The sequence below is a fragment of the Melozone crissalis genome, unplaced genomic scaffold (genome assembly GCF_028551555.1).
Source record: "Melozone crissalis strain CALT ecotype California unplaced genomic scaffold, PUWL_Pcris_2 ptg000012l_1, whole genome shotgun sequence".
Lineage (NCBI taxonomy): Eukaryota > Metazoa > Chordata > Aves > Passeriformes > Passerellidae > Melozone > Melozone crissalis.
In genome coordinates, this window is record NW_026535790.1 from 15903406 (window position 1) to 15917668 (window position 14263).

Sequence of the window (14263 nt, forward strand, 5' to 3'; positions counted from 1 at the left end):
TCCGTGACCCGAACGGGACCCGGCCCGAGGCTCCCGTGCTCCCAGTCCCGATGAGCGGCCCGGGACGGGCTCGGGGGCGCGCTCCATGCCCCGTTCCCGTTCCCTGTCCCGCTCCCCCCCGTGCCGGGATCCCGCTCCTGGTCCCGCTTCCCCCGTTCCCCCTCTCCCGGCCCCTCTCCCCCGTTCCCAGCCGCGCTACCCCGTTCCTGTCCCGTTCCCGCTCCCCCGCTCCCGGCCCCGCTCCCCCCGTTCCTGTCCCGTTCCCGCTCCCCCGCTCCCGGCCCCGCTCCCCCCGTTCCTGTCCCGTTCCCGCTCCCCCGCTCCCGGCCCCGCTCCCCCCGCGCGGGCGCCCCGGAAGCGCGGCCGGGGCGGGTTCGCTTCCTGCGCGCGGGGCGGGCGGGCGGCGGCGGCAGGAAATGGCGGCGGAGCTGCGGCTGCAGCTGCCGGGCCCTCCCGCTCCGCAGCGCCGGGCTCAGCCCGCCTAGAGCCGCCGGCCGCGCCGGGCCCGCGCCGCCGCCTCCGGGACGGACTCCGAGCACTTTACATACATGAGGTACCGGGGCGGGCGGCGCCGGGCCGGGCGGGGAAGGGCCGGGCGGCGGGGCAGCCCCGCGGAGCCGCGGCGGACGCGGTCGGGCTCGGGCTCCCGCGGCGGCGCCGCCGGCCGAGGGGCCGCTCGGAGGGGCCGCGGCGCCCGCCCGGAGCGGGGTGTGCCGGTCCCCCCGCCCGGGCCGAGCCGTGCCCGCCCCGGCTCCGAGTTGGCTCTGCGGGGCCGGCAGCGCCCGGGGCCGCCGGTGCGGCACGGAGCGAACCGGAGCGGCTCGGAGCATCCCGGTGCCGCACGGAGCGAACCGGAGCGGCTCGGAGCATCCCGGTGCCGCACGGAGCGAACCGGTGCCGCGCTCGGAGCGCGCTGGCGGCTGAAGTGATGCAGCAGAATCGTTTTCCTTAAAGTCCTTGAGACGGCGGAGTGCGGGGAGGGCGCGGGGATGGGTGCGGGGCGCCGGGATGCGGATGGGCTCCGGTGGCCGCTGCGGGCACAGGGATGGTGCCCGGACACACCGGGCTGGCTCGGGCAGGGCCCGCCCGGGGGACACCGCCGCCCGTCCCCGCTGGTCCCTGCTCTCCCCATCCCTGCTGACCAACCCACCTGAGCTCCCTGTGCATCCTGACCCGCACCGGCTTTATTTTCCTGCTGCATTGCTGTTGACATGGAAACCAATACCACTTTCTGTTGCAGAGAATTGGAAGCTAAAGCTACCAAAGAAGTCGAAAGAAAACTAAGCAGGTAAGAGACTCATTTAAATTCCCTCCCACTACTTACATGGAAAGGTGGCCTAGGGCTAGGAGTAGTTGTGGGCTTTATCGGGAGCTTTAATCTCTTGTTAATTGTAAGGATAAAAAAAAAATCTGAATTTGAAAACGCTGTCTATTGCATGGGGAAATAGACAGCGTTTGGAAACGCTGTCTATTGCAAGCTTAGTTAATTCTGTAGACTAAACACCTTTTTAGCTTTTTTTTTTTGTTTAACTACTTCAGATGTTTAATACAGTTTATTTAATAGGGGAGGTTTTTGAAGAGAAAAATAACTTTTCTGCACTAAGTTGTAGTACCTAAGAATAACTGGAAAATGAATGAAGAGTTTGGGGTTCTTTTATACACTTCAGCCAAATATTGTTTGGAGGCAAGACAGTTGTGGCAAGAACTGGATTAAACTCTATGTTGCCATATGACTACTGGCTGTGCCTGTTTTGCCATGAAGAGTTAGCTGGTGAATGTCCTGTTTACGTGTAGTTTTTAGAATGAGAGATTAGCAGAATGGGCTGGGGAGTTAACTCCTTGACTCGGGAGTTCAGGGTCACGTTGAAGGAAGAATTCTGCGCCCTAAGGTGTATCTCTCTGTGTTTAAGCAGTTCTTTCTTCTGCACCGTTTGGTTTTGGTCAGGTGACTTTCTCGCAAGTATCCGCTCTATGGGTTACATTCTTTGTTTTCAACTTCTGTCCTGCTTCCTTTTTGGGTTCTTTTTCAGTTAGACCTTTAAAGGCCTTTTGCTAGTGATCCGTTAAAGGGATTTCCACTGGGGCCGTTTGAGATGTGCCTGAACCCTGAGTATAGCAGATAGAATCTCAGGTTTGGTGCCCTGCTTTTTTCCTTCTCTCCTGAGCCCGAGCAGTCTGCAGCTTCCAGGGTGAGCTGTGATTGGGCTGTGGAATCTGAAAACTGCTTTGCTTCCCCCTGCTCTCAGTGCGTGTCTTCCTTTTGGTTTTTTTATTTTGGTAATACACTTAATGATAGGTAATCAGTGAATGATTTTCCCCACGTTGTTGTTGAAATGCAGGGAATATTTGGGGTGCCTGGGAGCCTCTGAGGTGCCTTTGGCACGTTGCTGTTAACCCATCAGCGTTCAGGGACTCGCCGCAGTCGCCATGCCAGAAGTGATTTCAGAACTGTTATTGGGAGTGACAGAGTGCTGAGTTCAGAGCACTACTTGGTGCCAGTCGTAGTAAGTCAGGAGATCTTCACGTTTTTATGGCCTTAGCAGAGATCTTGTCATGCTGGCAGGCGGTGCCGAGAGCGAGGGGAAGTGAAAGGAAACTACAGCGCTTCCAAAATTCGGTGCTTGGAGGGTAAATTCTGCTATGGAACGGGTCCCGTGTCTCTCTGGCACAGAGGAGTATGTTTTGTTCATTGAAAAGGTTCTGAACTGGTTTGAAGTTCACATTAATGCCCCGGCTGGTTTATGTTTAGCCAGGGAGCTCTCGTTGTGTGAGCACACAGCTGATAAACCGTGGCATGCCTGTGCTGGGTAGACCTGATTAATTGTTTTACAGGGGTAGAGCTCAGCAGATAGCCCTCGTTCTTCCTCCAGTGTCATTATTTACTGGCTTATTAAATTTGCAGTGACCTAGTGGAACTGTAAAAGAGCAAATATCCTTTCCTGGCAAGGTACACAGACCTGTGCTAGAGTTTATGTTAATCTCAGATTTCACAGTGTGGATGTAGACTGTGAACTCCACGGGATGTTGGCTTTGTTTTGTGTTCTGAAGTCACTTCTGGAGTTTATGCTTATAAATTAATGGGTAGCAAACACACTTTTTAATCTTGCTGGGAATATTGGCCTAGACTGTGGGTTTGTGATAGGAAAAGTATTACAGCTTTCAGTGCAGCTTGCTTATCCCATTGGAGTGATTCCTGTTTCACACTCAGGATTAGCATTTGGCTTGTCTGGCCTTTTGGAAAAGAATCCTCATTTGGTCTGTGTTCTCTCTAAAATTCATACATGCCTGGTGCTGTGCAAATATTCCTGGTCTCAAAAATCAGCTTAGTGCATGACTGGCGACAGTGATTAAATAAATCCCTCCACACTCTGTTGTGGCATCATGTTACCAATTAAATGTCACCTGATCAGCCACAGCAGGAGTGTCTGCTCTTACCTGGGGAAATCTAAGAGTTAAATTTGGTTAAAATCAGGACTGCTACAAATCACCATTTAGTTCTTCTGATTTAAGGAATAACTTCTCAATTCTGTTTGGTAAACAGGGCTTTCCTGCCTCATTTATGTGGAACTGAGAGAAGGTAAATATCTGAAATACATTGACAATCATGTTCCCAAACCCAGGGCTTTGGCTGTTGCTTCACAAGCATGCATAAACCATAGGGAAGAGTCTCCATTGCTTCCATTCACCTGTGGTTCTGCCCACCGTGGTTGCAGACTGGCCATGTGTTGGGAGAGCAAGCTTCTCACCCCTAGCTTCCATCCATGTGCTCTGTGAAGTTATCACTGTACAACTGACTTCTATGCTTTCATGTAATAATAACTGCCATATTTCTGTGATATTTTTCTTATCTGCTGCAGGGAAAACATAGAGCTGGCCCAGTGGTAGAGACATATAAACCAGGGAGAAATGTAGTTGTTTCTGTTGATGCGTAAGCATTTGATTTTCTGTCGGGTTTCTGGGGGTGGGTCTTTTTCCTGATAAACTTCACATGGAGAGATATGTGCTGTGCAGTGGGAAGGGTTCATTGCAGAGAAAACATTCTGTTCATGCATTCAGGACCTTTACAGACACTTGGGTAAATGACACAGACACCCTTGAGGCTGTGCAGGGCTGCCAGGTGTCCCCGTGGGGTCCCTTTGGTGTTGCAGGGGTGCAGCAGCCCCTGTGCAGCAGCAGCACTGCAGCAGCCTGAGAGGGGCAGTTGGTGCTGGGCTCGAGCAGCTGGCTGTGGAGGAGCAGTTTAATCTGCCTTCCTGGTTCCTCATTTGTTACAGGAAGATAGGGATTGTTTATGGCTGCTGCTGGAGTCCTGTGTGGCTGGATGATAAACTTCTTGGGAAAGAGATCTGTCTTTTGTCTGCTTGTGTAGCAGCAAACATCTTGGGTGAAACTCAAGGGCAAAGCCAACCCCAGATTCCAGAATTCTGGTCCATTTGTAGTCCCTGTATCATTCTGATGAGCCAGTTTCTGTGTTAGGGAAATGGGAAAGCTGAGAGGACTCCAGGTGACTGGCATTGCAGACGTGGTAGGGAGGATTCTGCTGCTTCACCTTTAGGGTGGAAATTTAAAGACCTGAGGTATTTAAAAGCAAAAAACTAAGTAGCTGATACACATTCTCTAATTAATTATTCATTGAAGTATTTTTTCCCAGTTTTTAGCTTGGCAGCCCCTCTCCTCTCTGTTAATAGCTGGAAAGAACACACACACACACACACACACACACACACACACGTCTGGAAATGAGTGGGTTTGTTTTGTTCTCACTGCCTGAGGCTCTCGGTGCTCCCAGGAACACGCTGGGTGGGTTCAGGTGCCAGAGCTTTTCCATCTGAGGCTCTGGCAGGGTTTGTTGGGATTATTTTGTTAACTTCAAAGTACTCGTGTGTGTTTCATAACCTCCAAGTGCTCCTTTGGTGGAGTGTGCTGTTTTGTGGATGGCATTGATAAAGGATGGTAGGATCCCATTTTAATTAAAATACACATTTTCTAATTGATTTTTGTAGAACGCTGGTGAGTAGGAAAGCTAGCTGTTGGTTTTTACAGAACCTGAGAAATCACGTTCGTTGGCAACTTTATGTAATTGTGTCTTTTCAAAAAATTGAGAGATAAGGGAGCTTGTAGGTCAGAATACAGAAGATTTATCAGTCTCAGGAGCATTTAAAAGTCTGTGTAGAAGATCAGCTGTAGGCTGAGCACGTGGTGCTGTCTTTGCAGAACTGTTAAAGATCTTTCAATCCCTGATACTTACCTGTAGCTACCCGGCAGTGTTCCACCTGTAGCACTGCAAGTTAATTTATAACTAGAAGAAGAGAAAATGGTAGAAAGGATTTATTTATTTATTATTTATTTAAAAAAATTAATATGTTAATCACTGGAAATTTTACACTGGTTTCAGAAGCTGCTGTGTATAATCACTTCTAATTCTTACTTGTGTGTTTGCTCCGTAGCTCTGTTCATCCCTCCAGTGATGGATGGGAGCTCACAGTTCTTGATCATTTCCTCAGTGTGGGGATAGAATTTTGATTTTATTGTGGCAAAACATGTTGCACTTTGATAAATTGTAACAGCAAAGATAGCAAAGCTGCACAAACATTAATTACTTCATCCTCAGCCTGTCTGCCAGGGGAAATATGGGTGAACTTGATTTTGCTCTTCTGCAACCCAAGAATAAAGGTTAACCATGTCTGTTTCAGCCCAGGTATTTTTACAGTGCTAAGCTGGAGCTTTAGAAATTAAACATTAATAGCACTTTTTTTTCCAAGAAGTAAAGTAATAAGTGAAGCATGTTTTGATACAAATATTACCTGAAATGTTTGCAGTTAGAACATGACAGCTTTTTCCACTTCAGAAGCCAAATAACAAATCAGGCCATACAAAAATAAAATGCCTTGTGCTGTCTTGATAACCTGTCTTAGAAGACTAAAAAGTTGGTTTTGTTTCTTTTAGTTTTTTTAATAGCTTAATTGAGGGAAGCATTTTTGTAGTTTGTTGGATTTTTTTCCCCTGTATACAAAGAAGAATTGTGCTGGGGTAGTACACAATTGGAACAAAAATTTTCTGTTAAATAAATAACAGTAAATATTTATCTGACCCTCGGTCTGCTTAAATTTATGCAGATAACAGCAGCTTCTCCTTGCCCATCTTCAGAGCCATTAAATGTGCAGTCTCTCCTGAGATCAAGATCCATTTTCATTTTGCCTCACTTGAAAATAAAGCACCTTTCAAGTTAAGCTGTTGAAACCGGAGGCCTTTGTTCTGTCTCCGACGTGGATTTCCTATTGCCGGGGTGTTTTATTTTCACTTGATCTAAATTGAAAAATATGGTTTGCATTTCTGCTAAGGCCGTTTAACCTTGAGCGAGCTAATCCCGTTACCCAGGAGGAGGAGGAGGAGGACGTAGCCTGCGCTCTGGTGGAGGCTGGGTGTGTGATGGGCAATCACAGAGCTGTTTGTAAATTCACCTTATCCATGGAATGCTCCCTGCCTGCTCTTCCTGGGCCAGCTGATGGGCAGCGTGCTGCTGCAACGCTTTGGCCACTCAGGGTGGATGGATTGGAGCTGCCAGGGGTGGGGAAAGCCCAGCAATGAACCTGTTCATGTTGGCCACACAAGGTGGATGGATTAGAGCTGCCAGGTGTGGGGAGAGCCCAACAAAGGAACCTGTTCATGTTGGTCACCCAAGGTCCATGGGTTAACATGTGTGGGGAAAGCCCAGCAATGAACCTGTTCATGTTGGCCACACAAGGTGGATGGATTAGAGCTGCCAGGTGTGGGGAAAGGCCAGCAAAGGAACCTGTTCATGTTGGCCCCACAAGGTCCATGGGTTAAAGCTGCCAGCCCAGCAATGAACCTGTTCATTTTCTGGCTCTGTGTGGTTTCCACGAGCCCGGGTTGCTGTGGTGGTTCCCGTGGAGCTGCTGCTGGTGTGTCTGCAGGAGCCCAGGGGATAAATGGGAAATGCCACGTTCCACTCCTGCTCCTCAAGGAGCAGTGTCAGAAATGGAGTTTGTGATGTGTTCCAGCAGGGGCTGGAGCCAGAGGCAGCAATCCCATCACCTGCTGGCTGGTGAGAGGGCCCTGCATTTGTGTGCTGGGCAGAATAAAGGAGACTCATGCTTCCAGCTGTCAGAAATGGAAATTCAGGTGTCCTGCGTGACACTCTGATGACTGAGGAGGCAAATGTGAGTTTTTGTCTCAGGTTTAAGTTTGTGTATTGAGGATGGTGAATAGGCCTGTCTTACTTGAAGTGTTCAGTTTTCAGGGAAAGGCAGGGACAGGAAGGGCTTTGCTATTGCTGCTTAGTTGTGCCAATTGGGTTAGTTTTGCTCTGAGATTTGATGTTATAGAGGCAATTAATACCCTTAAAAACTCATAATGAACTATAGGTGGATGGTTTTTATCTAGGGAATACCTAGAGTTCTGATCCTAATCGTAGGGGGGCTTTATGTCTCCTAAGTTTGCTTTGTAATCTAAAATCTGTTTGTCTTGAAAAGATACAAATGGAATTGATACAGTGTCAGAATTTAGGAGTTCTGTTGTTCCTGTGTGACAAAAGCCCAGTGATGCTCTGGTGGAATATTCCAGAGATATTGGTATGTTAGTTGTTAGCATCTGTATTCCCAAAGTGAAATGTAATTGTGTTGATTTAACTGTAGCAGGATTGATGAGGTGTTTTTTTTTTTTTTTCCTGTGAAAATACTACTTTGCATTCTGCTTGCTGTTGAATGTGCCACAGCTTTCTTCTAAAAGCAGAATGATTTTTCAGTTAATGCAGTTTTGGCATGTGACAGACTGAGATTTGTGACACAAAACAAGTGCTGGTGGCTGCTCAGGGTGTCACAGCTGCTGTAGCTCAGCGGGCCCAGCCCAGCACTGGGTTCCCAGGAGCTGTGAGGAGCAGGGGCTGTGCCCGAGCTGGGGCTGGCAGGAAGGGGCTGGCATCTCTAGGAGCTTTCCTCTGTGCTGCTCTCCAGCTCAAATTGCCTGTCACAATTTGGACTGTCCCAAATTCCCCAAACCGAGGGTCAGTACCACCAGCATCCCCTTGCTTCCAAATGCTCAGGGTGGGACAGAGCTGACTGAGGTGTCACCTTTGTAATGCACGGATGTCACTGCAGGTTAATCATTGCCTCACGTTTGCACAGGGAGCGGGGATTGCTCTAAATGGAACTGGAATTGTTTCTGCACTTAGGTGTCTGACCTCTTAGTTGTCCATGAAATCATTTTGGAGACCTAATTGTAAATGCAGGATTGCTTTTGCAGTGAGTCCTCCTCGGTGGATCTCGCAGCCAGCTGATGGAGCTGTGATAAAATGCAAAACAGCCACATTGTGTTTGATGGTTGTGATTCCTCTGGCAGTGCAGGGGCTCTCAGAAATAACACTGGCTAATTATTTTGCATACCTTAGCACATCAGAAGCCCTTCTTCCTTAAAAGAAGTAGCTGCTGCTTGCTTTCTGTTATTAGAAAATCTCAAAAGCCAGGATTTGGTCAGTGGAAGCTGACGCCTGCACTCGCTTTGAAAGGGGCTTGAGCTGAGTTAGAAGTAGAATTAACTGGTTGTTTATATATCTAGAAAAGTAATGAAAGTTTTAGTACCTGTGGACTATCTTGTGGTTTAGTACATTCAATTTGCATTGCTTCTGACAGACTATCAAACTATCTTACTTAAAGCTGGAGGTTTATGGGAGCTTTGGGGTTAAAGCAGAGCCGGCTCAGTGTTTCCAGGCAGACGCACACCGTGCAGCCACTGCCCCATGGTGCCACTGTTAGTTCTTTTTCTCCAAACCCTTTGGAAGTCTGTTTTTGAGCAGCATGAGCTGGGCAGAGCTGTTCCTGCTCAGGTTTGGGCAGAAATGCTGTGGTAATGAACGAGTGTCGTTAATTACCGTTCCGAGTTTTGGTTTCACTTTTGCCCAGTTACGGTTTCTCGGAGAGGGAGCTCTGAAATGGCCCTGTCGTGCCAGCTGTGCCCTGCCCCTGTCGTGCCAGCTGTGCCGTGCCCCTGCCGTGCCAGCTCTGCCCTGCCCTGCCAGCTGTGCCCTGCCCCAGCTGTGCCAGCTGTGCCGTGCCCTGCCGTGCCGGCTGTGCCACCTGTGCCAGCTGTGCTGTGCCCCTGCCGTGCCAGCTGTGCCAGCTGTGCCGTGCCCTGCCCCTGCTGTGCCAGCTGTGCCAGCTGTGCCGTGCCCCTGCCGTGCCGGCTGTGCCAGCTGTGCCAGCTGTGCCCTGCCCGCCCGGGGTGGTTCCTGCACAGGGGCTCTGGGATGGGGCAGAGGCACAGGGTTTGTGGCTTTGGCTGCCTGCAGGAGCCCTCCAGGCTGCCGTGTGCCACAGCTCAGTCACTCCACTTCAGGGGACATTAACCAACATCTGGATTTGCTGCCTTTTGAACCAAATGCAAGTCCAAGCTTCACTGTAAGCCTTGGGAGAAAGGGCTCCTCACATGCAGCTTGGCACCACATCTGCACTGCAAGTCCTGTCACTGGTGGCCTGCCCTGACAGTGACAGTCCCTGCAGAAATAGGATCCAATTAGAGGCAAAATTCCCCAGTTCTTTTATGTCGCTGTGAAATAATTGTTCTAAAATGAATCTAAGTGTGTACAGATTGTATTTTGGGAGAGTTAATTGCAAATTGTGTGGTTCAGGGATTTAGTGCAAGAAGAGGAAGAACAGTTGATGGAAGAAAGGAAAAAGAGAAAAGAAGACAAGAAGAAGAAGGAAGCTGCTCAAAAAAAGGTATGTGGAGCACTGAGGAGAAACCCCTGTGCTTGGAGGTGACAGTTTCATCACTAGTAAAAACAAGTGTTCTCTTATTAATTTAATGTTTTAAATTTAGCTGTGCTGTCAGTTATTTAGAGGTAACTGACATGTTGAGCATTGTAATTGGCTCTGTGTAGTTTCTTACAAAACTAAATTTTCATCTGGGGTGACCCTTCTATTTCTGGATGGTCAGTTGAGGCAGTCTCAGGCCTGAAGCACCTCAGTGTTAGTGCATTTACTAGTAGAATAAAAATGGCATTTTAAAGCAGTGGCTTTCAGCTGCATCCTTATTTTAATATATCTTATTCTTCAGTATGGAAACATGCCATGAGAGAATTTGTAGTAGGGAATAACAATTTCATAAAAAAGAAAATATTGACAGCAAAGATGTTTAGGAGCGGGAATGTCACAGAAATGCTTGTAAATACTTCAGAATCCCTGTTTCCTGACAAGATCCTCATCATGGCCATTGATTCTGAATATTGACCCTGAGCTCAGAGGAGCTCAGGCAAAGGTAAAGGCAGCAAAAAATGTTGTGAGAAGTTCCGAGTTCTCATTCTGTGTCCATGGGCCAGTGCCAGGCTGAGGAGCTGGGTCACAAACTCTCCAGAGGAAGCTCTGAGTGTGCACAGGCAAGGCATTTTATCCTGGGATAAACTTTTATTCAAATAGATCTCTCGTCCTGGCCACAGTACAGGTGTAACCAATGAATCTTGCAAATGAAAGCCTTGAAGCTTTGGCATTTGCTCTCTTACTCTTTTCCATTTCCAGGTCACTCCCCCTTCCCTGCCTTGCTCTGCAATAAAAGTGGCAGCAGCTCTTTGCTTCCAGGCACAGTTTTTAACTCACTTAAAACATCTTAATTTGCAAGTTTAATTTGGTCTGTTTCATGTAGTTATCTTTCAAATTAATTTTGTCTTCTATAACATTTAAACAGCTTTTTAAACATAAGGAATAATAAGCCTGGGTTGGTTAGAGAGAGGCTTCTGAAGTAGATAATTAAATAACTTGAAACCATTTAAAAAGAGGAAAGTCAAATGCTAATGTTGCTTTATGAAGTGGTATGTGTATATGTGGTTTCTCTCTTATCTGCAGAAATCACTGACACTTCTTTTTTCTTGTTCTAGGCCATTGAACAAAAAATCAAAGGTAAGTTACTTTACAGTTAGTTCTACTCTGTGTATTATTTCTGGGCTTTTAAACGTGTTGAATCAAATGTTTCACCTGAAATCTCTTCCCAAAAGTGACAGATGGGACCCTTGAGATTTCAGCTGCACTTTTTCAAAGTGACCACAAAAGTCTAGAAGAGTAACAGCAAAGGGTTTATCCAGGGATTGGAGTTGCTGATCTTCCTGTTTTCCATTCTTATTTACTGACAGAGGACCAGGCATAGACATATACCTGAATTTGCTTCCCTGCTTGCTTTTTCCTTCTCTTTTTTACTTTGTTTGAAAAGTGCACCAACACTTCAGAATAACTGTGCATAGGATGGATCTGTTGGAAACTTAATTTACAGATATCCTAAGTGCAGCTGGGATTGGGAGCATGCGACGGACAAGTAATTAATGTGTCCAGTAATTAATGTGTCCAGTTTTACTCCTGCATATGGAGGGCTCACCCTGCAGAATGATCAGGGTGCCAGTACCCACGAGCTGTAATTTCAATATTCATGGCAGGTGCGAGCACTGTGGTTTTCTGGGTGTTTGTGGGGTGTGTAGGGGTCTACATCCCAACCAGCTCCTACAAAGGGGAAAAAAGCTTCTTTTCACTTTCTCTTGAGTTGGAGCTCCTCACCTGTTTGTTGGGAAGTGCGCAGTAACTGCTGAGGTGGCCATGCGCAGTGCTTGCTGAAGTTTTCTGGGAATGCTGGTTTAATTTAACACTTGCTGGGGCAGTGGCTGATGCTCCAGTCCTGCTGGAAAAATCAGAAAGTGCTGGAAGGGAGGGATGGGGCTGGGAGGCAGGGGGCTGGCGAGGGGCATGCTGTGCTGGGGGCAGGAGGGACACAAGTGCCCCTTCCCAGGGTGGGTGACGAGGAACGTCCCAGCTGGGGTGTGCTGGGAGGGGAGAGGCAGGCTGTGCTCGGGGCACTGCCCTGGGGCTCTGCAGCACCATTCCCAGGTGTGCAGCACCATTCCCAGCCCTGCAGCACCATTCCCAGGTGTGCAGCACCATTCCCAGGTGTGCAGCACCATTCCCAGCCCTGCAGCACCATTCCCAGCCCTGCAGCACCATTCCCAGGTGTGCAGCACCATTCCCAGCCCTGCGGCACCATTCCCAGGTGTGCAGCACCATTCCCAGCCCTGCAGCACCATTCCCAGGTGTGCAGCACCATTCCCAGGTGTGCAGCACCATTCCCAGGCGTGCAGCACCATTCCCAGGTGTGCAGCACCATTCCCAGGCGTGCAGCACCATTCCCAGCCCTGCAGCACCATTCCCAGGTGTGCAGCACCATTCCCAGCCCTGCAGCACCATTCCCAGGTGTGCAGCACCATTCCCAGCCCTGCAGCACCATTCCCAGGTGTGCAGCACCATTCCCAGCCCTGCAGCACCATTCCCAGGTGTGCAGCACCATTCCCAGCTGTGCAGCACCATTCCCAGGCATGCAGCACCATTCCCAGCCCTGCAGCACCATTCCCAGGCATGCAGCACCATTCCCAGCCCTGCAGCACCATTCCCAGGTGTGCAGCACCATTCCCAGCCCTGCAGCACCATTCCCAGGTGTGCAGCACCATTCCCACCCGTGCAGCACCATTCCCACCCGTGCAGCACCATTCCCAGGTGTGCAGCACCATTCCCACCCGTGCAGCACCATTCCCAGGTGTGCAGCACCATTCCCAGGTGTGCAGCACCATTCCCAGCCCTGCAGCACCATTCCCAGCCCTGCAGCACCATTCCCAGGCGTGCAGCACCATTCCCAGCCCTGCAGCACCATTCCCAGCCCTGCAGCACCATTCCCAGCCCTGCAGCACCATTCCCAGGCGTGCAGCACCATTCCCAGGCGTGCAGCACCATTCCCAGCCCTGCAGCACCATTCCCAGGCGTGCAGCACCATTCCCAGGCGTGCAGCACCATTCCCAGCCCTGCAGCACCATTCCCAGGCGTGCAGCACCATTCCCAGGCGTGCAGCACCATTCCCAGGTGTGCAGCACCATTCCCAGCCCTGCAGCACCATTCCCAGCCGTGCAGCACCATTCCCAGCCCTGCAGCACCATTCCCAGGTGTGCAGCACCATTCCCAGCCCTGCAGCACCATTCCCAGCCCTGCAGCACCATTCCCAGCCCTGCTGCACCATTCCCAGGCGTGCAGCACCATTCCCAGGTGTGCAGCACCATTCCCAGCCCTGCAGCACCATTCCCAGCCCTGCAGCACCATTCCCAGGTGTGCAGCACCATTCCCAGCCCTGCAGCACCATTCCCAGCCCTGCAGCACCATTCCCAGGGCTGGCCTGGCATTTCTGAGCGCAGTGGCTGCTCTGGTGGCTGGGCTGCAGTGGGACAAGCCCCTGGATGAGGAGGAGCAGGGGGTTTGTGCTGTGGGAGGCTGAGGGGAGGGAGCTCCTGAGGGCAGCTGTGCTGCTGGGCTGGGACCCTGTCCTGCCTGCTGAGGGCTTGGTTTGGAAAGGCGTTGCTGGAGGCAGAGGGGGCTGCAGGGGGCTGTGCAGCACTCCTGGAGCCGCTGGCAGCGATGGAAGCTGCTCTCTGTGTGCCCCTCCATCCTCTGAGCTGCATCTGGCTGACCGGGGCTCCCACTGAAATCCATTGGGAGTTCCAGGTTTGTCTTTGGGCACGGGGCAGCAATTTAATATAAAACAAATTAAATAAAAGTCCTGGAAGACTATTATAACTAATAAATACTCTTCATTTGTTTTTTAGCATGCCCGTTTTCAAGCAGAGCATGGAATTGTGTTTGAATACAAGCTAAGGGTTGCTTTTGTTCTGTAACTCCTGCCATAAGGATTGTGGGATCACAGAACAGATTTACAGAATTATGAAGATGTCTGGGTTTGCTCTGAAGTGATAGAACATGTCTGAGCACGCAGTGAAGAAGGAGAGGGGTAGGATACTTTGCTGTATAATAGCAAACACTTGGTGTGCCCATTTGACCCTGTGCTTGGGCTGCACTGGCATCACAAGCAAAGGGCTGAAAATAGCCTGGACCGGGGGGGCAGGAATTCTGCTTGGGAGGCTCCCCAGTGGGAATCTTCATGTGGAATGGAAATGTCTTTCTTCTGAAGGACAGAGTAATTAAACATTTTTTATTATTATTTTTTTTCTGCCTTGAGAGAAAGATTCACTGATGGAAGTGTTAAGTTCCAACTTAATGATGTTGGAATTATTTAAAGGGCATTTCATAAAGTTCAGCAGGAATTTAGAGTTGTCAGAGAAACATAAACTGGCAGTGCTGTGGAAGAAAAGATATCATGAGATGCAGATACACAACTTTTTGCTACAGTTTCTATAGGAACAAAATCCGAAGCTTGTGTTGCACATGGCTCTTGCCGT

At 49.7% G+C, this 14263-nt stretch overlaps 1 protein-coding gene across 10 annotated transcripts in view; it reads left to right on the forward strand.

Moving 5' to 3' along the window:
- TNRC6A (trinucleotide repeat containing adaptor 6A) overlaps window positions 1-14263 on the forward strand; it is a 57428-nt gene that overhangs the window by 11730 nt on the left and 31435 nt on the right. For 7 of the 10 annotated variants that reach the window (XM_054271247.1, XM_054271248.1, XM_054271253.1 and 4 more), the window contains exons 1-5: window positions 461-553; window positions 1241-1288; window positions 3542-3577; window positions 9644-9734; window positions 10886-10907. In XM_054271247.1, coding sequence (XP_054127222.1) covers window positions 549-553; window positions 1241-1288; window positions 3542-3577; window positions 9644-9734; window positions 10886-10907 — 202 coding nt within the window. In that variant the 5' untranslated portion in view covers window positions 461-548. Of the gene's footprint in view, window positions 1-460; window positions 554-1240; window positions 1289-3541; window positions 3578-9643; window positions 9735-10885; window positions 10908-14263 lie in introns of those variants that run through there. The other 3 variants (XM_054271249.1, XM_054271251.1, XM_054271252.1) reach the window with 2 other exon arrangements.